This window comes from Carassius auratus, chromosome 22 (genome assembly GCF_003368295.1).
Source record: "Carassius auratus strain Wakin chromosome 22, ASM336829v1, whole genome shotgun sequence".
Taxonomy (NCBI): Eukaryota; Metazoa; Chordata; class Actinopteri; order Cypriniformes; family Cyprinidae; genus Carassius; species Carassius auratus.
Genome location: NC_039264.1, coordinates 12,382,249 through 12,407,325, shown reverse-complemented (window position 1 = coordinate 12,407,325; position 25,077 = coordinate 12,382,249). Strand labels below are relative to the sequence as shown.

The window sequence follows — 25,077 nt, the reverse complement described above, 5'->3', positions numbered from 1 at the left end:
CACTCTGCAATATCTAGCACAATATAGTGTACCTTAGATTAGGGAAAATCTGTAGACCTGAAAGAGCTCGTTCAGGTGTGTGCGGCCCTCTAGAAACAGGTTTGTCCATTTCTGCTACTGACTGGTCACCATCATGCAGAGTTTATCTGTTTACCCCTAATGAGGAGAAACTTCTCGATCAGTTTTCTCAGCTTTTATAACCCTGCTCTTGACTTGATCTACAGACCAAGCAGTCGCTGGCACAAAGACGGAACCGCACTGTCAGAGAAGAACCACAAAATCAACAACAAAGAGCGGACGCTTACACTGCCGAGCGCCAGTCCTGACGACAACGGAGTCTACTACTGCTGTGTGAAAAATGTAGTGGGCCACGTCTGCAGCAATGACAACTTCACCCTCAACATCATAGGTGTGTGTGTGTGTTTGGATCTATAGTTGAACCACAGGTACCACGAGGCTTGGATGTGACAATGTGATACGTGCAACTAACATCTTTGGTATTCGGCCTTCGTCCCATTGGTTTATTTAGTCTGACTTTTCATTTCGGCGCATGCCTACATTTTGGTTTCTTTGAGAATCTGTCATTTAACTCTTAGGTTCCCTAAGAGTGATAAAAGGTCTTTCTCTCTCTCTTTAGATAAGAGTTTCCCTCAACCGGTGGTGAAGCCAGAAGATCTGGTAGTCATGAAGAACGAAGAAGCTCTTTTCCACTGTCAGTTCACGGCCGAGCCCCAGCCTACGGTTGAGTGGTATCATGAGAACGAGCCGGTGGTCAACAAGAGCCGGTACTGCACTGTCACTCAGCCGTGCACTTCTAAATAGAGTTTGAAATGGGTTCTCAAATGCTTTTGCACCATTTCAATAGTGCAATGTTTGAATCATGTGACTTCACTGAGGACTCAAAGAGAACAGTTGGATTTTGGAAGTAAAAACTGAATGTTTACTCTGTGAATGAGCACGCATTTGACCATTTACCCCCATCTTTTCTTACAGTGTCTTTATTTTGAGCAATGGATCCCTCTTGATCACTCAGGTGAAGCAGCGAAACACAGGCCTGTATAAATGTGTGGCTCGAGGGCCCCATGGCCCCCCTGTGTCTCTCGAGGCCTCGCTGCTAATTGCAGGTAACAATCTCAGACCTATTCATGTGCAGTTGATGAGCTAAACATATCAAATGGATCTTTGTATAATGGCCAACAGAATTCGGTTAGTTGTAGGTGCATTTCCGATATATTGGAAATACATTTATTGGACAAAAAGTTGTGTAGACGTATTAGTTTTTTGTTTTTTTTAGAAAAAAGCACTTTTGGTAACACTTTAGTATAGGGAGCGATTCTCACTCTTATTTAGTTGCTTATTAGCATGCCTATTATTAGCATGTTGGCTGTTTCTTAATACTTATAAAGCATATATTCTGCACGACCATATTCTACATTTGTAATCCTACACAATAGCTAAAGGTAACAACTACCTTACTAGCTAATAAGCAGCAAATGAGTTTATTGAAGCAAAAGTCATAGCGAGAATTGGACATGAAAATGAAGTGTAAATAAACTTTTTACGATTTTGTTAAAAATCCGCTAATTTCTTATCTTGTGATTTTTATTTTATTCAAAAAAGAAAATGTGCAATAAATTACTGCATTGAAGTATTACATAATTATCTTTGGAATCAGACTCAGAATGGTTCGATTTCTGACTATTTAATTTTTATCGAGATTCCATTGTGTCTTGCTCAAATTGTAAAAATGCTTGGTACGCTTGAGTGTCCGTGCTTTGCTCTCAAACCTGTTTCTTGTCACCGTTTCTCCTCAGAAATCGAGGAAATGGTGCCTAAACAGTCCCGAGTGTTCAGCGCAGACTCTCTGGAGCAGGTGACGTGCCGAGCGCCCCATGGAGTCCCCAAGCCAGAGGTTTGGTGGGAACACGCGGGACAGCGAGTCCCAGCCGTGGGCCGAGTGCGTCAGAATGGACTAGACCTGATCTTCAGCCCCACTCGTGGTGAAGACTCGGGAACCTACACGTGTTTCGCACAAAATAAGGCGGGACAGAAGAAACAAGAGTTGACCATCACTGTGGCAAGTACGTATAAAGACAGAAACATTGCCAAATGTGCATAATGTACGTAATGCGCTTTAAAGGGTATCAGAGTTTCCTTCAAATGCGATTAGGTGAACTAATTTTCTCAGCTTTTAAAAGTGTTGCAATGCCTTAAAGGGATTTCAATCCAGAGTTTGCACTAATACAGCATTAGGCTGCTTTTACATTACATGAGCCAGTTCTAGTTTTCCATTTGCGTTCGCCGAGTAAGTGGACAGATCGGATATTCCCCTCTCAATGTGAGCCGTTATTCATTAAAAAAAAGCGATTGTGGCGAAGGACGTCAACTCAGGAGGACACTTTTCCGGGTCAGTACACAGTGTTGCAAAGTCTGCAGTTTTCCTGTGGAACTGGGCTACCTTTGCACTGTTGCTGCACTGTTTTGTAGATAAAGAGATCGCTTTTCCCCACTATTTCAAAGAGGGCGACTATGTAGAAACTTGATTGGGCTTGATTTGGGCTATAGCAATTGGGCTGGGTTTGGTTCTAATACGAGGCAAACTGTCAGTACATCTACTTTGGGTTTTGGGTTGCCAAGTGCATAGTATAAATAAAGATATCAGATAAGGGTCACTTTTAAAAGAATATGTAAGCTAGTCATTGGAAAATTGGTACATGAAAATCGCAAACATCAGGTGATAAGAATCAAAACTCAAACCTAGCTTATAAAACTAGTCCCGTCCGAATAGGGTTTAAATATGCAACATGTGACACATTTCCGAACGCAACAAGACAAAAAGACTAGCTTGTGTTCCCAGAAGCCTTTAATTGGCTTACTCCAGTAGCATGTGTTTTGGGCCCTACTGTCCTCTGTTGAATATCGCATTCCAGAGATTTTCCTTCACCATGACCAGTTCTGTCTTATGAATTAAAGTCCTGTAGGTGATCTATAACACTAAGACAGAAAGTGTCTCAGTGTGACACAACAGGACCTTTCAGGACTTTAAATACATAACTATTCTCAGTCGAACAACTTGCCTTGGAGACTCGTCAGAAGTAACCCTATTTCGTGTTTTATTTTGTTTAGCTTAGTTGAACAAGTGGATATAATTTTAACATCAGTGTGAAAAGGGCAACACCTGCTCAAAAAATGTTTGTTGTTGCACCCAAGAGTTATGTACTGGTGTAAAGCTTAAGTTACACTTAAGGTTTTACCAAAATTTGGTAAACAACAACAATACATGCCCTCATCGACAAGTGCTTGTATGACGAGGTTCAAAGATGTGCACGACTGTTTTAAAAGAGTACAAAGGCATTTTTATTTTAGAAATGACAGGGGACAAAAATAAAACTTTCTAGTCAACATGTGTCAACATCAAAACCCTAAGTGTTTTCCATTTTCTGTGATGTTCAGCCGACGGTCCATGGTCATGACTTTTGAGTCTAGACAGCATGTTATCACCATGTTAAATATCCTAAAACGAGCTAGCGGTGTGTAAAATCAAGCAAGTAACGTTATAAAACATGCTAACGGTGTGTACAATCAAGCTAGCAATGCTATAAAACATGCTAGCAGTGTGTACAATCAAGCTAGTAATGCTATAAAACATGCTAGCAGTGTGTACAATCAAGCTAGTTATGCTATAAAACATGTTAACAACATCCTAAAACATGCTAGTGGTGTGTAAAATCAAGCTAGTAACGTTATAAAACATGCTAGCAGTGTGTACAATCAAGCTAGTAATGTTATAAAACATGCTAAGAGTGCTCAATCAAGCTAGTAATGCTATAAAACATGTTAACAACATCCTAAAACATGCTAGCAGTGTGTACAATCAAGCTAGTAATGTTATAAAACATGTTAACAACATCCAAAAACATACTAGTGGTGTGTAAAATCAAGCTAGTAATGTTATAAAATATGCTAGCAGTGTGTACAATCAAGCTAGTAATGCTATAAAACATGCTAAGAGTGTACAATCAAGCTAGTAATGCTATAAAACATGCTAACAGAGTGTACAATCAAGCTAGCAATGCTATAAAACATGTTAGCAGTGTGTACAATCAAGCTAGTAATGTTATAAAACATGTTAACAACATCCTAAAACATGCTAGTGGTGTGTAAAATCAAGCTAGTAATGTTATAAAACATGCTAAGAGTGTACAATCAAGCTAGTTATGCTATAAAACATGTTAACAACATCCTAAAACATGCTAGCAGTGTGTACAATCAAGCTAGTAATGCTATAAAACATGTTAACAACATCCAAAAACATACTAGTGGTGTGTAAAATCAAGCTAGTAATGTTATAAAATATGCTAGCAGTGTGTACAATCAAGCTAGTAATGCTATAAAACATGCTAAGAGTGTACAATCAAGCTAGTAAAACATGTTAACAACATCCTAAAACACGCTAGCAGTGTGTACAATCAAGCTAGTAATGTTATAAAACATGCTAACAGAGTGTACAATCAAGCTAGCAATGCTATAAAACATGCTAGCAGTGTGTACAATCAAGCTAGTAATGTTATAAAACATGTTAACAACATCCTAAAACATGCTAGTGGTGTGTAAAATAAAGCTAGTAATGTTATAGAACATGCTAGCAGTGTGTACAATCAAGCTAGTAATGCTATAAAACATGTTAACAACATCCTAAAACATGCTAGCAGACTGTAAAATCTGGCAACGTTATAAAACATGCTAGCAACACCCATTAACATGTAAGTGGCGTGTAAAATCATGCAAGCACATGCCAATATCTAGTAGATTTACCTGCTTAAATAACAGGAGATGGGTGGTGCTAAGTGAACTGACTTACATGCTCTTCATCAGGTATTTTAAAATATGCACCCATTCAGTTTCAGTTGTACTGTTGAAAACCGCAAAACAAGAAGAGTCATAATCAATAATGAATTACATGGATATTGCTGGTTGTTTACATCATAGAAGGCGAACGCTACGTTTCTTTCAGTCAAGCTGACTGATGCTATAAGTAATGAACATAATTTTAAGTGCACAAGCTCTTTACTTTGTTTACATTCTTACATTTAGCATTAACAGCAAGCCAAAAGGGGTAAACTTTTCGACTGAATGGTGTAGCCTTAATATTATGCCCTTGACCCATCCATGCACTTTCAATTTCAATGCAATATTTATCTAACTCTGATTGAATGGGTGATTCTCATTTGGGTGGGTCCGGCCCCTCTCTAATGTCTTTTAAACGGTTGTCCATTATTGCTGCTGTGATCCTAAGCGTCTGCTCTGTGTGTCCAGCCATACCGGAGTGGGTCCAGAAACCTGTGGACAGTAATCTGGAGGAGGGGCGCTCTGGATACCTGCACTGCCACGCACGCGCCACACCTGAACCCCAGGTCACATGGTACCGCAACATGCAGCAAATCAGCGCGGAGGTGAGTGGGGCGGTGATGTCATGCCCATATCATACTCGTAACCCAATCTCTAACCGCCTCCTGAGGCGAGAGGCATCTTTTCATGTCTCTGAAAACAAGGATGTGGTGATTATTCTACAGGGGAAAGATGATCCTCTGCTGCACAGTCGATCGTGAAGAAACATCAATGTAGTAATCATGCTGTCACACACACTTGTTGCGTCCCATTTAACACAATATCCATCCTAAATAGTATTTGAAAACAGAATTAATATGTCCCAATTCATAGTATGTTAAAAAGAGTATGCCAAAGATTCCCCGGATGGTCTACTACTTGAGTTTAAAATTGGACGTGCAGGTCGTTGTGCACTGTAATGGCTAATATTAGCCACAACAACATTGCAGGACGGATGAAGATTGCAACCACACCTAGAAATAGTTTTTAATGATACATTTGGTTATTAACTTTGAAATGCGTCATTATGCTAACATATGAGCAGAGTTCTCCGCATGATAGACTCACAGATCAAGGTGCCTCTTCATTTCTCTCCAGTATGGTAGGAAGTTAAACTAACCGTGGATTTTGTTAACTGTGATTGACAGTGCAGTTTAAACAGAGACTGAATTAGGGATGTCAAAACGGCTGAAAAACTAAATTCAAATTTTGTTATTAAATATGTGTATTTAAAAGGTATAATAATTTCAGGAAGGGGGGAAAAAGATTTTGGCTTCTCTTAAGAAGCACTACATCTAGTGGCTTCAACTGGATAAGCAAAGAAAAAAAACCATTGAAGTGAAGCGATAGCTTTGTCATTGCATCTTGTGCGCCAATGATAAGGCTCACGGACACACGCACATACAATTCAAATGTGAAGTTTTTACATGAAGTAGTGTGTACCAAAGCTTGCCTACTATTCACTCAAAAGTACTTTTTCTTCACAAAAAGAGCACATACTTATAGGCCATAGTATATGTAGGTGAATTGGGACACAGCAACTTTCTCTTTTTTATTTTTTTGTACAGGATGTTCGCTTCAAACTCTTCTCCAATGGCACGTTGCGTATAAATAACGTGGAAGTGTACGACGGCCAACTGTACAGCTGTGAGAGCAGAACGGAGGCGGGAAAACTTTCTGCCCAGGCGCGGGTGTATGTGCTTGGTGAGGAAGGTTTCTTGGGCTGTTTTGTAGTGGGTTTTTCAATAGCTGAGGCATTTGTCTGGAGGCCAAGGCGGCTGATATTAATGATTTTACATAAAAGCCACTCTGAAGCTGTGTGTTACAGAGCACTTCTCTATCGCGATGTCTGTTTCAGAGCGTCTGAAGTTCACGCCGACGCCGCAGGCCTACCAGTGCCTGGAGCTCAACAAGGAAGGACATCTGCAGTGTTCAGCCAAGGGCCGACAGCCCCCGACCATCCGCTGGGTCAGGACAGGTCTGCCAGAGAACACTTGTTACCCCAAAAGATGTGTTGAATAAGGTTGCACTTAAGAATGCGTACACTGCAAACCCTAAAAAAATGCCTATAGCAATCAATGTTTGCTGTTCCCCAAATTTTGTGCATATTAGAGTTGAGACTCTCCCTGTCAAAAGTCATTTAAAAACTTTTGTGTTTGTATTTTTATTTTTTAAGTTGCCAGAAATCACACATTTTCAAATGCCTGATATATTCTGAATATTATCAAATAATTGATCTTAAAAGCCAACTTTCAATGTGGTCGAATATGGACTTATATTCCAGAAAATTCTTTAGTTATATGACTTTTTAGAAAACAAATTTATTAAATTGAGATTCATACATCATATGGAGGGTTAAAAAATATTAGGACCGTTAGGATAGGACAATATTTGGCTGAGATAAAATTATTTGAAGATCTGGAATTTGAGGGGGCAAAAAAACAAAATAATAATAATGAGAAAATCACCTTTAAAGTAGTCCGAATGAAGTCCTTAGCAATGAAGTAGCAAAAAAAGTTGATATATTTACAGTAGGAAATTTACAAAATAACACCATGAAACATGATCTTTACTTAATATCCTAATGATTTTTTGCATAAAAGAAAAATCGATAATTTTGTCCAATACAATGTATTGTTGGCTATTGCTTCAAAGACTGATACTGTGCTACTGATGACTGCTTTTGTGCTCCAGGATCACAAAACCCTTTATATATATATATATATATAATATATAAACATTAACAATGACTTTTGCCTTGATAAACTATAGTATACACTGCTCTTTTTGCGAGAGGGCAAATTTTTAGACCTCATAAAGTTTAAGTGTTTTAACTGGACCTGGACAATCAACAATGTACAGACTGATGTGTAGAACCTGTCCCGCCCTTTTTTTGTTTAGTTTTTTTATTTTCAATAATCCATTTCAGTCAGAATACAGAACACATGATCTGTCGTTACTTCCGTTTCATTGCAACTTAAATGTCCCCAACAACGTCTGCAGTCCCATTAAGCCTTTGAGCATGCTATAAAAGTCACAAGTGGGATGTTACCAATATATTTTAGGTCATAGAATAAAAGATGAAAATATCTTGAGCTTGCCTTAACCACAAACCTTTACTTCAGGCATGGAACTAAAAAGTACATGAATCCTATTGAGCTTGTAAATGATTTGATCTTTTATGAATTATGATAAATTGTGTCCTTGCAAGTGAAAACGTCTGGCTCTGGATCCAGTAGGTGAGTTCCCGTGTAGTGAAGGTGTGTGTGGTGCTCCTGCAGATGGCAGTGATGTCCCTGCGTGGGTGGAGCAGAAGCGCGGCACGCTGCACTTCACCACAGTGACACGAGCGGACGCTGGGAACTACACCTGCGTCGCCTCCAACAGCCAGCAGGGCGAGATCAGAGCCGTCGTCCAGCTCACCGTCGCAGGTACTGCCCGAGGAGCACGTTTCTGATGGGTTTGCTTGACCCACATGGACAAGAGACTTGTTGAATAGTTTGACCTTTCTGTCTCTGTATTTGTTTACTTTCTTCTTGCCATTCTTTAGTGTATGTGGCGTTTAAGCTCAAGCCGGAGAATACCTCAGTGTATCAGGGACACACCGCAGTACTTCACTGTCAGGCCACCGGAGACCCTCCTCCTTTCATCCAGTGGAAGAAAAAGGACAAATTTCTGGAGGCTGACAAGAGCAGGTAAAGCTGAATTACCACAAATATCACCACTTCAGCTCTGTTGAGTTCAGACTGAACCGGTTTCTTTGGAAGATTTATAAGGAGCACGTCCTGGTTTCAAGAATCTCCTTGTTTGTTTCTTACTCAGGTTCCAGAAGATGCCCAACGGCTCTCTGGTGGTTCATGACGTCAGCATGGAGGACACAGGAAGCTACACCTGCATCGCAGGAAACAGCTGTAACATTGCACACACTTCAGCAGAGCTCTACGTTGTTGGTGAGTCTGATACCCTCTCATTTTCTTATCCTCTTCTTATTTTCTGGATGGATGTCTTTTGCAGCCCCCAAATTGGATTGTTAAATTTGGCAACTTGTCAAAATCATGTCGAACCCTTTGGCACCACCAACGGTTACATGTATATTTACAGACATGTACATTTGACTGTTGTAATACATGTTAAAGGGGGTCATTGTGAGCAATTCATCAGTGTGTGTTAAAATAAGACTTATTTTTCAACCCCTCTCATTCAACAACTTTGGTATGTAATCTCCATGTTTGTGTTCGAACCAAGCAGCTATCTGTTGGTCAGTGTGCCAAGTCCACATGAATCATTTTTTACACTTCTAATTCTGTTGTCCTGAAGTCAATGAGTTTTTGGTTATAAGCTTAAAAATAAGACAACATTGGTTGTTGAATTTTACTTAAAATTATTTTTATGATTATTTGAAGATTATCAGGATGAACAAAACATGTAAGAATTATTAACTTTTGTCATTCATGCAGCTTATTTTCTGCGGTTTATCCAAAAAACATTGGAAAAATACTATTGGCTTTTTTTCAAAGGAACCTGGGTGATGCTAATTTCATAGTTGGCCGAGAGAAATGCATTATCCCTGCAGCGCTCTGAGACCCCTTCCTGCTTGTCAAAACTTGTAAATGATTATCTTTTCTTTGATCCTTTTAACCAATTAGAGTTCTTGTTCATGTGGTCCTTTTATGCTTTAGGTCTACATTACACTGTATCTGCCACTGCTGTTTTTTAAGCTGTGTTCCACACAACCAATTTTTGTACTATATGGTTCTTTGAAACCTGATACATGCTGCAATACAGTTTCAGAGTTCTAAACCAGTTTTGGTCAAATATCGGAGTACCAACTAAATTTCCACATTAAGCTGAATTACGAATGCTTTGAGTCTAGCGGTGTGTTGACTTCAGAGAAAGAGAGGAACATCAAATTGGTGCGAATTCAGGACTGTTAGATCCTAATTGAATCTTCATCCCAGCTTGTCACTTGATTCCTATAAGGAGCCTATTTTGGGATCAAAAGGAATGCTGGAATGAAACTGCTCTTTATAATAAAACCTGGTGTTTAACGTATGCATTCTCTGTGTGTGGTTGTCCACAGAGAAACCAGTTCAGCACTCGTTAGCTGATGATGAAAAGGCCCCTTACAAAATGATCCAGACTATAGGTCTGTCGGTGGGGGCGGCCGTGGCCTACATCATCATCGTGCTGGGCCTCATGTTTTACTGCAAGCAGAGGCGCAATGCCAAGAGACTCCAGAAGGGGGAGGACGGAGACGAGGGAGAGGTGGAATGTCTCAACGGTGTGTGCTGTTGTCTTTTGCTAGCATTCGGTTGTGTAAAAACAGACCCAGTTCTCTGATCCAGTTCTCTGATCGACCCATAGGAGACGTCCAACAGAACGGCCACACCACAGCAGAGATTCAGGAGGAGGTGGCGCTCACCAACATGGCTGCCAGCGGGATCAACAAACGCCACAGCAGTCACGACAAGCTCCACTTCCCCCGAAACAACCTGCACACCATCACCACACTGGGTACAGCAATTAAACAGAGATCGACTGACTAGTTCACATATAGCATACAATAACATCTCTCGAATGAGAAACGAATGTATCTACTCTGTTTCTCCTCATGTAGGTAAAGGAGAGTTTGGTGAAGTGCTGCTGGCCAAAGCGAAGGGCGGTGAGGATGAGGAGGAGACGGTGGTGCTGGTGAAGAGTCTGCAGGCACGCGATGAGCAGATGCAGTTGGATTTCCGTCGCGAGTGTGACATGTTTGCTAAGCTCAGTCATGCTAACGTCGCTCGTCTGCTGGGCATCTGTAGAGAAGTGGAGCCGCACTACATGATTATGGAGTACACTGATATGGTAACATCAGCTCTCTGTATCTCTCCTGTCTTGTCTGCCTGTCCTCTGTTTGTATGTCTGTCTGACCATCTATCTTCTGTTTGTCTGCTGTCTATCGTCTGTCTGTATCTCTTCTGTTTGTCTGTCTGTTGTCTGTCTGTATCTCTTCTGTCTGTCTGTCTGTCTATCTTCTGTTTGACCATCTATCTTCTGTCTGTCTGTCTATTGTCTGCCTGTATCTCTTCGGTCTCTCTGTCTGTCTGTCTATTGTCTTTCTGTATCTCGTCTGTCTGTATCTCTTCTGTCTGTCTATCTATCTTCTGTCTATCTATCTATCTTCTGTCTGTCTATCTTCTGCTTGCCTTTGTTCTGTCTGTCTATCTTCTGTCTGTCTATCTGTCTATCTTCTGTATCTCTTCTGTTTATCTGTCTGTCTGTGACCATCTATCTTCTGTTTGTCTGCTGTCTATCGTCTGTCTGTATCTCTTCTGGCTGCCTTTCTTCTGTCTGTCTGTCTTCTGTTTGACCATCTGTCTTCTGTCTGTCTGTCTGTCTATTGTCTGCCTGTATCTCTTCTGTCTATCTGTCTGTCTGTCTATTGTCTGTCTGTATCTCTTCTATCTGTCTATCTGTCTTCTGTCTGTCTATCTTCTGTCTATCTATCTATCTTCTGTCTGTCTGTATCTCGTCTATCTATCTTCTGTCTCTCTGTCTGTATCTCTTCTGTCTGTCTGCCTGTCTTCTGTCTGTCTGTCTTCTGTCTGTCTATTGTTTGTCTGTATCTCTTCTGTTTATCTGTCTGTCTGACCATCTATCTTCTGTTTGTCTGCTGTCTATCGTCTGTATCTCTTCTGGCTGCCTTTCTTCTGTCTGTCTATGTTCTGTTTGACCATCTATCTTCTGTCTGTCTGTCTGTCTGTCTGTCTGTCTATTGTCTGTCTGTATCTCTTCTGTCTGTCTGCCTGTCTTCTGTCTTTCCGTCTGTATATTGTCTTTCTGTATCTCTTCCGTCTGTCTGTCTGTCTATCTATCTTCTGTCTGTCTGTCTGTCTATTGTCTGTCTGTATCTCTTCTGTCTGTCTATCTGTCTTCTGTCTTTCCGTCTGTATATTGTCTTTCTGTATCTCTTCTGTCTGTCTGTCTGTCTATCTATCTTCTGTCTGTCTGTCTGTATCTCTTCTGTCTGTCTATCTATCTTCTGTCTGTCTGTATCTCGTCTATCTATCTTCTGTCTCTCTGTCTGTATCTCTTCTGTCTGTCTGCCTGTCTTCTGTCTGTCTGTCTGTCTATTGTCTGTCTGTATCTCTTCTGTTTATCTGTCTGTCTGGCCATCTATCTTCTGTTTGTCTGCTGTCTATTGTCTGTCTGTATCTCTTCTGTTTATCTGTCTGTCTGACCATCTATCTTCTGTTTGTCTGCTGTCTATTGTCTGTCTGTATCTCTTCTATCTGTCTATTTGTCTTCTGTCTGTCTATCTTCTGTCTGCCTGTCTTCTGTCTGTCTGTCTGTCTATTGTCTGTCTGTATCTCTTCTGTTTATCTGTCTGTCTGACCATCTATCTTCTGTTTGTCTGCTGTCTATCGTCTGTATCTCTTCTGGCTGCCTTTCTTCTGTCTGTCTATGTTCTGTTTGACCATCTATCTTCTGTCTGTCTATCTGTCTATCTGTCTTCTGTCTGTCTGTCTTCTGTCTGTCTATATATCTATCTATCTTTCAGTATCTCTTCTGTTCGTCTTTCTGTCTGTCTGTATCTCTTCTGTCTGTCTGCCTGTCTTCTGTCTATCTGTCTATCTTCTGTCTGTCTGTCTTTCTGTCTATCTATCTATCATTCTGTCTGTCTGTCTGTCTATCTTCTGTCTCTCTGTCTCTGTATCTCATGTATATCTATCTTCTATTTGTTTGTCTGTCTATCGTCTGACTGACTATCTTCTGTCTGTCTGTCTATTTATCTGTCTGTATATCAGTTTTTCTGTTTGTCTTTTTATCTTCTGTCTGCCTGTCTGTTTGTTTACCGGCCTGTCTATCTTCTGTCTATATCTATTTGTTTGTCTGACTGTCTATCTATCTATCTATCTATCTATCTATCTATCTTCTGTTTATCTATCGGTCTGTCTATCTGTCTTCTGTCTTTCCGTCTGTATATTGTCTTTCTGTATCTCTTCTGTCTGTCTGTCTGTCTGTCTATCTATCTTCTGTCTGTCTGTCTGTATCTCTTCTGTCTGTCTGCCTGTCTTCTGTCTGTCTGTCTGTCTATTGTCTGTCTGTATCTCTTCTGTTTATCTGTCTGTCTGACCATCTATCTTCTGTTTGTCTGCTGTCTATTGTCTGTCTGTATCTCTTCTGGCTGCCTTTCTTCTGTCTGTCTATGTTCTGTTTGACCATCTATCGTCTGTCTATCTGTCTGTCTGTATCTCTTCTATCTGTCTATCTGTCTTCTGTCTGTCTATCTTCTGTCTATCTATCTTCTGTCTGTCTGTATCTCGTCTATCTATCTTCTGTCTCTCTGTCTGTATCTCTTCTGTCTGTCTGCCTGTCTTCTGTCTGTCTGTCTGTCTATTGTCTGTCTGTATCTCTTCTGTTTATCTGTCTGTCTGACCATCTATCTTCTGTTTGTCTGCTGTCTATCGTCTGTATCTCTTCTGGCTGCCTTTCTTCTGTCTGTCTATGTTCTGTTTGACCATCTATCGTCTGTCTATCTGTCTGTCTGTATCTCTTCTATCTGTCTATCTGTCTTCTGTCTGTCTATCTTCTGTCTATCTATCTTCTGTCTGTCTGTATCTCGTCTATCTATCTTCTGTCTCTCTGTCTGTATCTCTTCTATCTGTCTATCTGTCTTCTGTCTGTCTATCTTCTGTCTATCTATCTTCTGTCTGTCTGTATCTCGTCTATCTATCTTCTGTCTCTCTGTCTGTATCTCTTCTGTCTGTCTGCCTGTCTTCTGTCTGTCTGTCTGTCTATTGTCTGTCTGTATCTCTTCTGTTTATCTGTCTGTCTGACCATCTATCTTCTGTTTGTCTGCTGTCTATTGTCTGTCTGTATCTCTTCTGGCTGCCTTTCTTCTGTCTGTCTATGTTCTGTTTGACCATCTATCTTCTGTCTGTCTGTCTGTCTGTCTGTATATTGTCTTTCTGTATATCTTCTGTCTGTCTGTCTGTCTATCTTCTGTCTGTCTGTCTGTCTGTCTGTATATTGTCTTTCTGTATCTCTTCTGTCTGTCTGTCTGTCTGTCTATCTATCTTCTGTCTGTCTGTCTGTATCTCTTCTGTCTGTCTGCCTGTCTTCTGTCTGTCTGTCTGTCTATTGTCTGTCTGTATCTCTTCTGTTTATCTGTCTGTCTGACCATCTATCTTCTGTTTGTCTGCTGTCTATTGTCTGTCTGTATCTCTTCTGGCTGCCTTTCTTCTGTCTGTCTATGTTCTGTTTGACCATCTATCGTCTGTCTATCTGTCTGTCTGTATCTCTTCTATCTGTCTATCTGTCTTCTGTCTGTCTATCTTCTGTCTATCTATCTTCTGTCTGTCTGTATCTCGTCTATCTATCTTCTGTCTCTCTGTCTGTATCTCTTCTGTCTGTCTGCCTGTCTTCTGTTTGTCTGCTGTCTATTGTCTGTCTGTATCTCTTCTGGCTGCCTTTCTTCTGTCTGTCTATGTTCTGTTTGACCATCTATCTTCTGTCTGTCTATTGTCTGTCTGTATCTCTTCTGTCTGTCTATCTGTCTTCTGTCTTTCCGTCTGTATATTGTCTTTCTGTATCTCTTCTGTCTGTCTGTCTGTCTATCTGTCTATCTGTCTGTCTGTCTTCTGTCTGTCTATCTATCTATCTATCTATCTATCTATCTATCTATCTATCTATCTATCTATCTATCTTTCTGTATCTCTTCTGTTCGTCTTTCTGTCTGTCTGTCTATCTTCTGTCTGTCTGTCTTTCTGTCTATCTATCATTCTGTCTGTCTGTCTGTCTATCTGTCTATCTTCTGTCTCTCTGTCTCTGTATCTCATGTATATCTATCTTCTATTTGTTTGTCTGTCTATCGTCTGACTGACTATCTTCTGTCTGTCTGTCCATTTATCTGTCTGTATATCAGTTTTTCTGTTTGTCTTTTTATCTTCTGTCTGCCTGTCTGTTTGTTTACCGGCCTGTCTATCTTCTGTCTATATCTATTTGTTTATCTATCTATCTATCTATCTATCTATCTATCTATCTATCTATCTATCTATCGGTCTATCTATCTATCTATCTATCTATCTATCTATCTATCTATCTATCTATCTATCTATCTATCTATCTATCTATCTATCTATCTATCTATCTATCTATCTATCTATCTATCTCCTGTGACGTATGGCTTTATTCTAGTTGTGTTTTGAAGTGCTCATTGTAATATTGCGTCCTGAGATGTGTTTCTTCACTCTTGCTCTTGTCTCATTTTGCTGTGTGTTATTTTCAGGGTGATCTGAAGCAATACCTGAGAGTGTCCAAGAGCAAAGACGAGAAAGTCAAAGTCCAGCCGCTCAACACCAAGCAGAAGGTAATTAATAACGGTCTTCAGTCTCTCTGATATACAGTATATGTACATAAAGATGCGTCAGGACAAAGTGCACTCACTCTGTGCCGTCTGCCGCAGGTGTCGGTGTGTCTGCAGGTGGCTCGAGGCATGGAGCACCTGTCCAACCAGCGCTTCGTCCACAAAGACCTGGCTGCACGCAACTGCCTGATCTCCTCCAAACGGCAGATCAAAGTGTCTGCTCTGGGCCTCAGCAAAGACGTCTACAACAGGTACAGCCAAACACACATTCTACAACATTTGTTTTACATTAAAGCAATTAAATTCACTAGCATGTCCTAATCCACGTTTAGAGCCAAAGCCTTTGATCTATAAAACGAAGAATGAAAATAACGTTCTCTGAAGTCATCTTTTCCTATGCAAATCTTCCTGTATTGATTGTTCACAGGCTTATGAATGTCCTTCTCTTATTATCGCGCACCATACTTCCCCCTTGTATTGACGAAAGCGTCACTGTTTATTTTCCTTGTTTGTGTAGCGAATACTATCATTATCGCCAGTCCTGGATTCCTCTGCGTTGGCTCCCGTCTGAAGCCGTCTTTGAGGACGATTTCTCCACCAAGACGGACGTGTGGTCGTTTGGAGTGCTCATGTGGGAGGTCTTCAGTTTTGGGGAGCTGCCTTACGCCGAGCTCACAGAAGACAAAGTTCTAGAAGGTGCGTCTCACATAAAGTCAAATGGGTTATGTATTGACATATAGGGGTGTAACGGTACACAAACATGATGGTTCAGTACGCACCTCGGTTTTGACGTCACAGTTCGGTATTGTTTTGGTACAGCAGGGAAAAAACCCTGACCAATAAACAGTGGATTACTGGATTACTAACATTGCAGGACTATTTTTTTGTTAAAATGTTGTCATAAGAATCTACCCAAGCTTATTATGGTCTAAAGGGAAACCTTTTATATTACTATAAGGTTTTTTTAACATGATCAACCCGAGTTCGAATCCTCCTTTTGCCGAACTTTTCAAATCTCATATCACATCGGAAAGGCATTTATTCAAGGAAATACCGTATTTTCCGGACTATAAGTCGCACTTTTTCTCATAGTTTGGCTGGTCCTGCGACTTAGTCAGGTGTGACTTATTTATCAAAATTAATTTGACATGAACCGAGAGAAATGAACTAAGAGAAAACATTACCGTCTCCAGCCGCCAGAGGGCACTCTAAGGTGCTCATTGCTCCTGTAATCTACACTGAAAACATAGAGCGCCCTCTTGCGACTGCAGACGGTAATGTTTTCTCTTGGTTTTTGGTTCTAAATGAATGCGACTTATAGTCCAGTGCGACTTATGTTTTTTTCCTCATCATGACGTATTTTTGGACAGATGCGACTTATACTCAGGTGCGACTTATAGTCCGAAAAAATACGGTAGTCAAAAAGTGGAAAGTAATAATAGGGAGGGATTTATTGTACCAATAAGGTTGCATCCATTCAATATATTGAATTAAAATGATCATTTAAACTCAAAACGTGATTACTGCATACTGTTTTATAATGTCCTACAATACTGAGGTGGAAATAATTGCCACTGTTTGCAATTAGTAGAAATAGCAGAAAATCCTGTTTTTTACATAGTGTAAATAGAATCTATAGCTATTTGCGCTAAATGAAAATGGTCACTGCTTAAATTTAATTACTATTTATTCTTAAATATAATAATCAACACAAACCATAAAAAAATCGTATGCAAAGATGTCAAACTTTCTTTTAAATATATTGATTTACATGGCTGGCATAACTTGTTTCATAATAGATTTATTTAAACAAAGTAAATAACATCACTAATAGGTAAAATATAATGAGTATGTGGTCTAATATTTCGTAAAAGGCTCTTCTCTAGATCTCATTTCTCTAGCGAACTAACACGCTTCGAACATTTGTTTCAAAAGCTTTGTATTGCTTTTAACTGAAAATTGAGTGTTTACTATTGTCATTTTTTCATTATTGACACTATTTTCTTATTTAATTCTGTAAAGTCGCTCAATCTGCATTGTTAAAAGCACTCTATAAATAAAGGTGACTTGACTATTGCCATCTTTCCCACGACTGAAGCACTGATTGAGTGCTTACATGAGGCATGAGATGTTCATTCATGTTTATTTCAAGTTAAAACTTGTAGTAAAGCTGCTAAACTGTCGCAACACATCGAAAAACACCAAAACGGCATTTACTGGAGAAAAAAAATGTCATAATTTGAAAGATGAGACTTTGTTTCTTATAAAAAAGTAACAATATATAGAACTGGAAGATTCCAGTGAAGTTCCACTCATGCAGTGGTTAAAACAGTGCTGTGTTTTCTGTATGAATCCGTTAAACCCGTTAAACCCCTATTGACAGACGGTTGTGATTTATTCTAACTCTAACTCTGTTTGTGTCTCTACAGCTCTGCAGGAAGGGAAGCTGAAGTTGTCTCCTCCTCAGGGGTGTCCCTCTCGGGTCTTCAAGCTGATGGTGCGCTGCTGGGCCGCCAGCCCCAAAGACAGACTGTCTTTCAGCGACCTCTGCGCCGCCCTCAGCGACCTGCCCTCTGAAAGTAAAGTGTGAGAGAACCGGAGCGTCCCGCAAACCGTGGTCCAAAACCCTCCATCCTAAACATTCAGATTCAAGCATCGTCCCTCAAGAAAACCAAAGGACTGGGAATTTGAAACATTCTCCGCCATTTCCTCCATATGTTCAATTATAACGTTCCTCAAACATTTGGTTTTAATGGGGTTTGTACCAAAAGCTGCCCTGTCCCTTCTCAGTTTGAGCTTGCCCACTCAAAACGATGAAATGTAGTAAAATATAGTGCGTTTGTAATACCAAACCATGCACTGACCAATTTTATATTGTAGAAGGATTGTCTCAGGAGCCTCTTAATTTATTTAAAAGGTCCTGTTTGTTCAGTGTACAGAAAGGTACTGTTTATATGACGTTTTTATTATGTTTTTGACCTTTTTCTATCATTCAGAAGTACTCCTAGAAACAGCCTGTCGAGAATCATTGAGTTCAAATTTCAAGTGCCTGTATGTAAAATGAAGGATGTCTTGATTTTAGTATGCTGTATGTTACAACTCGGAAAGCCTTGAATGTTCTTTTTTTATATATATATATACATACACATTTATAGTGTTTTATTGCTTAGTAAAAAGTTCAGTGTTTTATCTTGTACTTGCTACCCCCACGTTACATATCGGTTTCTATAAAAATTCTGAGGTATTCTTGAAAATAGTGAACAAATGCTTCGGTCACATACTCTGCTGTTGCAATAAAATTTCTCTTTTTAACAAAGCTCGTCTGATTTCATGTTTTGTAAATGTGAAAACACCTCTCAGATCTTTGTGAAACAGGCTCTTCAAGGCAGATCTGTGTTTGGACACAGGTCTCCATCATTCACTCTTAGTTTTATTCTTCTTCTCTGATGAATTCTCACCATGCTTTGCGACAGCAGTTGCAATCGTAAAGACTTGTTCTTCAACTTCAAGCACTACCATATCATTTCACAGGAAGACTGTACTAAACATAGCTGAACACAACTTATACTACACTGATACACAAACTGGAGAATATAGACAAAAGAGCAATAAAAGTATAAAACTTCTAGATCTCAGGTGATGTCTCCCTCTGGTGGTGTGGAGGAGGGTTAACAGGAACCATTGAGACACCTCATACCCTATTGATTAGATTTACAATATAAAATTGAAATTAAAAATTTAGGTATAGACGCTAAGGCTTCAATTTGAATGTGTTTTATCAAAATAAAGTCCTGTGTCTTTAACTAAGCTGGTGTTAGAAGCGCAGTTCAGTTTTAACTCCATCAGGTGGAGATGTAGCTCAGATGTAGAGGGGTATATTATAGTGAGCTTCTTATTTTAGGAGACATTTTCAAGAGCAGTGCACTTTCCCCAAACAAGGCACAGTGTCGAAATGAAGCATTGAGGGAGATTGTCATGACAAAGCATTCGCAAAGATATGCAATTATTATAATACAACTATTATTTTTATTTAAATCAAGTGCACTGGTATTTAAATGCATATAAACTAATAGATTGATTATTCTATCATCGTCCTCCCCCTTTCTGCCTCTGTGTGTGTTTCTATCAGGGTGGATCAATGCAGGAGCACACACACACACACACACACACACACACTGGCTCGCTCTGTCCGCGCATCCGCTGCGTCGCGTCGCTGCGTCTCTCTCTCTCGCTCGCGGCTGACGCGGGCCGCTCCTGGATATGTGCATGTTGTAGGATAGCCGCATCGCATCGCATCGCAGGTCGAAGGCCAGGAGACATGCCGGTGTGACGGGCGTCGGATGTCCGTGTCTTCCGCGCTATCTTCGCCGGAGCGAGCGGCCTGTAAACACAAGATGTCGACCAGAACGCCATTGCCCACCGTTAACGAGCGCGACGCCGAGAATGTAAGTCAATGATGCACCGCATCGCGACGCATTAACGCTCACGTTTGTCACGCGTTTGTTCTCGTTTGCGTTCCTGTGGTTCCGTTGACGCGGACGCACGCTTTTAATGGTTAAACGAGCCGGATTGGTCGAGCATGTACTCGGTTTGTCTTCTGAGGTTTGATAATAGTGTCCAGTGTTGATGTGAAGACAATATTAGAGTTATATTCGTTTGTGTACATGTATAGTTCGTTCAGGACCCTTCATGTGCATGTGATGCCTCCCTGTCCTGTGTTAATCAATGCAACACACTGATCACCACCATCACCATCATCATCATCATCATCATCATATCAGACTGATGTCCCATCGTCAGACCCCACTCAAACTCATCCTCAGCGTCCCGGCACCAATTCTCTTACTGTTTACATACATTGATATTAATATGTGACCCTGGACCACAGTATCACAGTTTTTTTTATTGAGCTGAATAAATAAGCTTTCCATAGATGTGTGGTTTGTTAGGAAAGGGCAATATTTCTGAGGGTGCAAAAAAAAATAAGAAAAATTCAAAAAAGAAAAGTTCCAAATGAAGTCCTAAGCAATGCATATTACTAATCAAAATTACGTTTTGATATATTTACAGTATTTACATTTAATGGAACATGATTGTTTCTTAATATCCTCATTAATTTTGGCATTTAAATGGATAATTTTGACTCTGAATACAGTGTATTTCCGGCTATTTCTACAAATATACTTGTGCTACTTAAGACTGGATTTGTGCTCCAAGGGCCACAAGTATAAAAGAGTTTATTAAATGGGGATTTCAGTGACCTGCAACTGATATTCTCAAAACAAATGAATAACAGCACATTGATTGGATGTAGAAAACCAAATGCTAGAATGAAATGCAGTTATTTTACATGGTATTTATCCACTGACAAAGCTGTTGGCAGATATTTGGATTGACACAAGGAGAAATAACAATATACTTTACCCAGAAATGATATTTTACTCTCCGTCATATCGTTCCAGCCTTCGCAAGGCATCCTCACGGGGTTTGTAGCGATTTGGATTTTAGCCTGAATTTGGACCAATCAGATTTAACTGTGGGCGGGGCTACTAGGTACAATATAATCTGTGGTTTATCTTTTTTTTTTCTCTGAGAAACACAACAGGAGACTTTTTTAACAATCGTAGTTTACGCTCTGCCATGCTTCAAAAGGACAAAATAATCACCAAAAATGTTCAGTGTTCCCAGTGTTTTTTTGTTGTTGCCAAAATGTAAGTTATAATTGACTGAAAATTTTCCAAATTCGTCTGAACCTTTAATCTTTCAGATTTTAAAATGTTGTTGGACAATTCATTTGCCTTCCAGAAATATCAGTCTATCATGAAATAAATGTGATTTGAAGGTATGAGGAAATGCAGTGTGGTTTTTCGGATTTGAGTTTTTTCCGTCATTAGCAAGATTCACACACAAACAAAATCTTGATTCCCAGAGGAATTAATGATTGGCAGCTCATTGGGAATGTCTCTGAAGAAAGCCTGAGTGTGATGCTCCTGTGGGTTTAATGTCATCTCAGGTTATGGGTTATGTAAACTTGTGGGAGAGTCTTTATGACTTCTGATGATGGTCACAGAGGGGCTGTTGACTCCATCATGTAATTACAAGCCGTGATTAATTAAATGTTCGGAGGTGGTCGGGGTGTGTGGCGTGGGTCATTAATGTAAGTCATTTATACTGCATCAGTGGAGGAAACATCTAGAGATTGCAGTCATTGGCTCTGTACATCTCAGCAGGTCAGCACTGCTAACACAATTAAATTAAAAGAGTTTGTGTGTAACTGCTGATCATGGTTTTCAGTGAAGGATTCCTACACTTTCACTTTTACACATTTTTCCCTGCTCAGTTTTGAATATTTAAATTGTATGTCTTTTGCATGGCCACTAAACATGCTTTACACTGCTTGCTCTGTAACGTCTTGTAGTGTATAGTCTTGTATAGTCTATATGACTTTCACAGAAGAAGAAAAGTCATACAGGTTTGGAACGACACAAGGTTGGGTAAATGATGACAGAATTGTAATTTCTCTGTGAATTATTTCTTTAACTGCATTATGAGTGTTGCAGGCTCCCTCATGATATGAGTTCTATAAACCTAAAGAAGAAGAGTTGGAAATAGTCATTAGATATTGATTGGGTTTTATTGCTCGGTTGCATTCTCTCTTGTCTGTTGTCATTGGGCTTGAAGTCGCACGGGTTGATATGTGGATAAGAGGAAGGAGTGTTGTAAAGCACTGTTTGCTGCAGTGTGTCCTGGCAGAGGTCAAAGGGTTTTGGATATCAGTGCACTACCCTCTGTTTTAATCAATGCAGCTGTCAAAATGTAAGGCGCTCTTACCCCCTCCTGCACAGCTGTCTTACTGACAGTCTGTGTGTGAACTAAAGAACGTGAACGTGAAGTCCAAGTGGCCCCAGTAATTGGAGAACAGGGCTGCAAGGAGTATTAATTATGGTAATTAACCAGTATTATTAATTCCGATAGCATGTGAAGGTAGCATAAGAATAAGAGATGGCAGGAAAACATTGTGCTTGATACATTTTTCCTCTTCAAGCCAAATTGTCTAGATAGCGAATACATTACTACCTCTGGAAGCAGTCAGAAGTAGTCAAAAAAAAAAAAAAAGACTACTGATTGACCAATATATCGTTAATGCCGATATATCGGCCGATACTTGGTATTTTTCAAATATCGGTATTGGCCGATACGTTTTTCTCTTTGGCCAATGTGTTCGAAGCGGGCCTTTTATTTTGACACATAGTGCTCACACTCTCTCTTGTTTGTCATTAATAGTTCTGTCTAATACAGATTGAAGTCTGTCTAATAATCAGATAGAACGGTTAAACAAAGGAATGAATGTATACAGAGAGTATTATAACGATTGCTTTTATATTAAGCCCATTGGTAATAGAAAGACAAACATTATAATACTTTGTCGTTTGCCGTCAGCATTAAGCAAATACGCATTTAATGATTTTAAACAAATCTTTGAATGGCTAATGAACATTTAATTTCACAAACCTTGCAAACTTAGTCGAATCCAGCAGTGAGTTCTTGTGAAGTGTTCATTTTTTATCCAGCATGATCGCGTGCTCACTGTGTGATGGTCGGTCCGTGTAAAGTGAATGCTTTAAACTCCTGATTTCAAATTATGCTGCGCTTTGTGCATTTGCCCACTGTCTCATTCATGTCATTGTCACTTTGCAAAATGTATGTAATTTATATAAATTTTTATGTATAAATTTTTGTATTTAAAATGAATGTTAGAATGGCTTTAGTCAAAAATATTGAAAAATATGGTTCCCAGTGCACACAAACTTCCCAGAATACTGAGTGCCCTGTTGGTTACAGTGTTAACTTCTTCTTCATTCTATTTTTATTAAATATTTATTTAATTTTGAAAAATACTGTCATCTAAAGTTAAAGCATGTTTCTTTTACACATTAATTTTTTAATAAATTGTCAAATGATTATACATTTCTTAAATATGAATAATATAAAAAAATTATATCAGCTTTATATTGGATATCGGCATCGAATCTCAAAGAACACATATCGGTCGACCACTAAAAACTAGACCTCATTAACATGTCAACTTGTGATCGGTTTTATAAAAACGCATCTTAGTACCAGGGGTAAACACGTCAAAAGGCTTTTTCACTCTGAATGCGAATGCTCGCGAATGCTTTAGTTGCGTTATTCACTGCTGTAACATAATAAGACTGGTGGAGGTGGAAACAAATAGATGCAATTAATCAGTATCAGGTTCATTGTAGATTATTTCAATTATTGATTATTTTCAGTTTTATGTGGTTATGGTTAACACACTTTTTATGCTATAGGTCCCCTTGTGGCCACCGTGAGAATGCAATACATGGTTGCAAGTGTGTAAATGTTACTGTGACATTTCAGAAATCAGTGATGCATGAAATCGAGCCTGCTAGAACTTTAAAATGTTTTATTTTTTCCATTTTGTGTACTTGCTCATAGTATGTTTCAACAATGGAGTATGAAAGTGAAAGAAATGCAGGGATCGAACAGAGCCATCACCATGTGATGAAAACAAACGTGAGTCGGGGTGTTTTACAGAGTTTTTGCAGATGCACATTGGAAGGCTTTCATTTTACAACAGTTGTGTAACAAGTGGAAGAAAGGCTGCAAGAGAAGGGAGGGCTTTTAAAGAGACAAGTGTGTGCTTGTGTGTGCGCGGGGGGATGTTTTTACGGTTGATCGTACCTTCCCGGAATGTTTTTGTCCAGGCAGTGTGTTCATTGTCATGCTAAAGAAGGAATGCTGATGCTGCTGTGTCATGAAAGTCTGGAAAACTGCAGCTGTTTCATCTCATCTGTGTTCTCTTCAGGGTTCAATATTTATCTGTGGCTTCTGATCTGATGTGAGCTGTGTTCCAAAACCAAGTGAGCTGCCTGGATGCCTTCTAAGGGCCCTTTAACAGTGTGTGTTTTTGAGACGCACTGCAGCAGAATGGAACTGAATGCAGTTCTTTTTAACTTAACTACGTTTTAACTTATTTTATTGATGTAGTGTCTTAATGAAGTGCTTGTGGTGTGAGATGTGGTGCTAGAATCTTACTGAACTTACTGACTGATGATGCTGTGGGATAACCTGTGTACAAATACAAATAATAGGTCAATATATTTGGATAAAATATAATCGGAGCTACCTGTGTCAGTGTTTATATTTATTTAACATTCGGGTCATCATAATTTGCAGAAATGTTACATACCTTACATTGTTGTTGCTCCTCTCTGCCCCTCCTTTCTGAAACACATTGATTTTTGCAAAGCTTATTGTTCTGAAAAGTACGGCTGATGATATTGATTATCATAATAAGCGATATCACACGAGCAGCAAGAGCAATATCACATGAGTGCTGTTTGTCCCAAAAAGTGCAAATGCGATTTCATACAACATTTCAGTAAATTAGAAGTTAATATTATAGTGTAATATTTTAAACACAATATTGTCTGTTTTTGCCAACAAAAATATTATCTATAAAGCCACAGCAGGACTGTTTTGCATCTGAGCAACACAGCTGTGTTTAGTTGGTATCCGCATTTTGAGCTAATCGTGTGCATCAATGATTCAAAGGACTATTCATAAAAAGAGCAATTTTACATAGAGTATCAAAAAACTTTAAAATGATAGTTCATATATAAAACCTTATGTAATGATTCACTCCTAAATGAGTTACTTTCTTGTGTTGAACAAAAAAAGAAGCTATTTTGTTGGTGGTTGGGGTTAGGGTTTCAAAGCTGTTTTGGTTATGATTCACGATTACATAAACGGAAAAAAAAAAAAACTGGTGTTTTTAAAATTATCTTCTTTTT

The 25,077-nt window shown here is 39.4% G+C and overlaps 2 protein-coding genes across 3 annotated transcripts in view; both read left to right on the top strand.

Moving 5' to 3' along the window:
- LOC113039734 (inactive tyrosine-protein kinase 7-like) overlaps window positions 1-18,554 on the top strand; it is a 38,736-nt gene extending 20,182 nt beyond the window's left edge. Inside the window, exons 4-20 of the mRNA XM_026197784.1 lie at window positions 225-409; window positions 638-785; window positions 994-1,124; window positions 1,815-2,081; window positions 5,317-5,453; window positions 6,456-6,591; window positions 6,746-6,865; window positions 8,169-8,318; window positions 8,438-8,582; window positions 8,710-8,837; window positions 9,968-10,168; window positions 10,252-10,401; window positions 10,505-10,734; window positions 15,161-15,241; window positions 15,338-15,489; window positions 15,756-15,934; window positions 17,668-18,554. Of these exons, the coding sequence (XP_026053569.1) occupies window positions 225-409; window positions 638-785; window positions 994-1,124; window positions 1,815-2,081; window positions 5,317-5,453; window positions 6,456-6,591; window positions 6,746-6,865; window positions 8,169-8,318; window positions 8,438-8,582; window positions 8,710-8,837; window positions 9,968-10,168; window positions 10,252-10,401; window positions 10,505-10,734; window positions 15,161-15,241; window positions 15,338-15,489; window positions 15,756-15,934; window positions 17,668-17,828 (2,701 nt within the window). The 3' untranslated portion in view covers window positions 17,829-18,554. The remainder of the gene's footprint in view (window positions 1-224; window positions 410-637; window positions 786-993; window positions 1,125-1,814; window positions 2,082-5,316; window positions 5,454-6,455; window positions 6,592-6,745; window positions 6,866-8,168; window positions 8,319-8,437; window positions 8,583-8,709; window positions 8,838-9,967; window positions 10,169-10,251; window positions 10,402-10,504; window positions 10,735-15,160; window positions 15,242-15,337; window positions 15,490-15,755; window positions 15,935-17,667) is intronic.
- Window positions 18,555-19,311: 757 nt separating this feature from the next.
- LOC113039730 (serine/threonine-protein kinase MARK1-like) overlaps window positions 19,312-25,077 on the top strand; it is a 31,876-nt gene continuing 26,110 nt past the window's right edge. Inside the window, exon 1 of one of the 2 annotated variants that reach the window (XM_026197780.1) lies at window positions 19,312-19,683. In XM_026197780.1, coding sequence (XP_026053565.1) covers window positions 19,579-19,683 — 105 coding nt within the window. In that variant the 5' untranslated portion in view covers window positions 19,312-19,578. The remainder of the gene's footprint in view (window positions 19,684-25,077) is intronic. The other variant, XM_026197778.1, reaches the window with a different exon arrangement.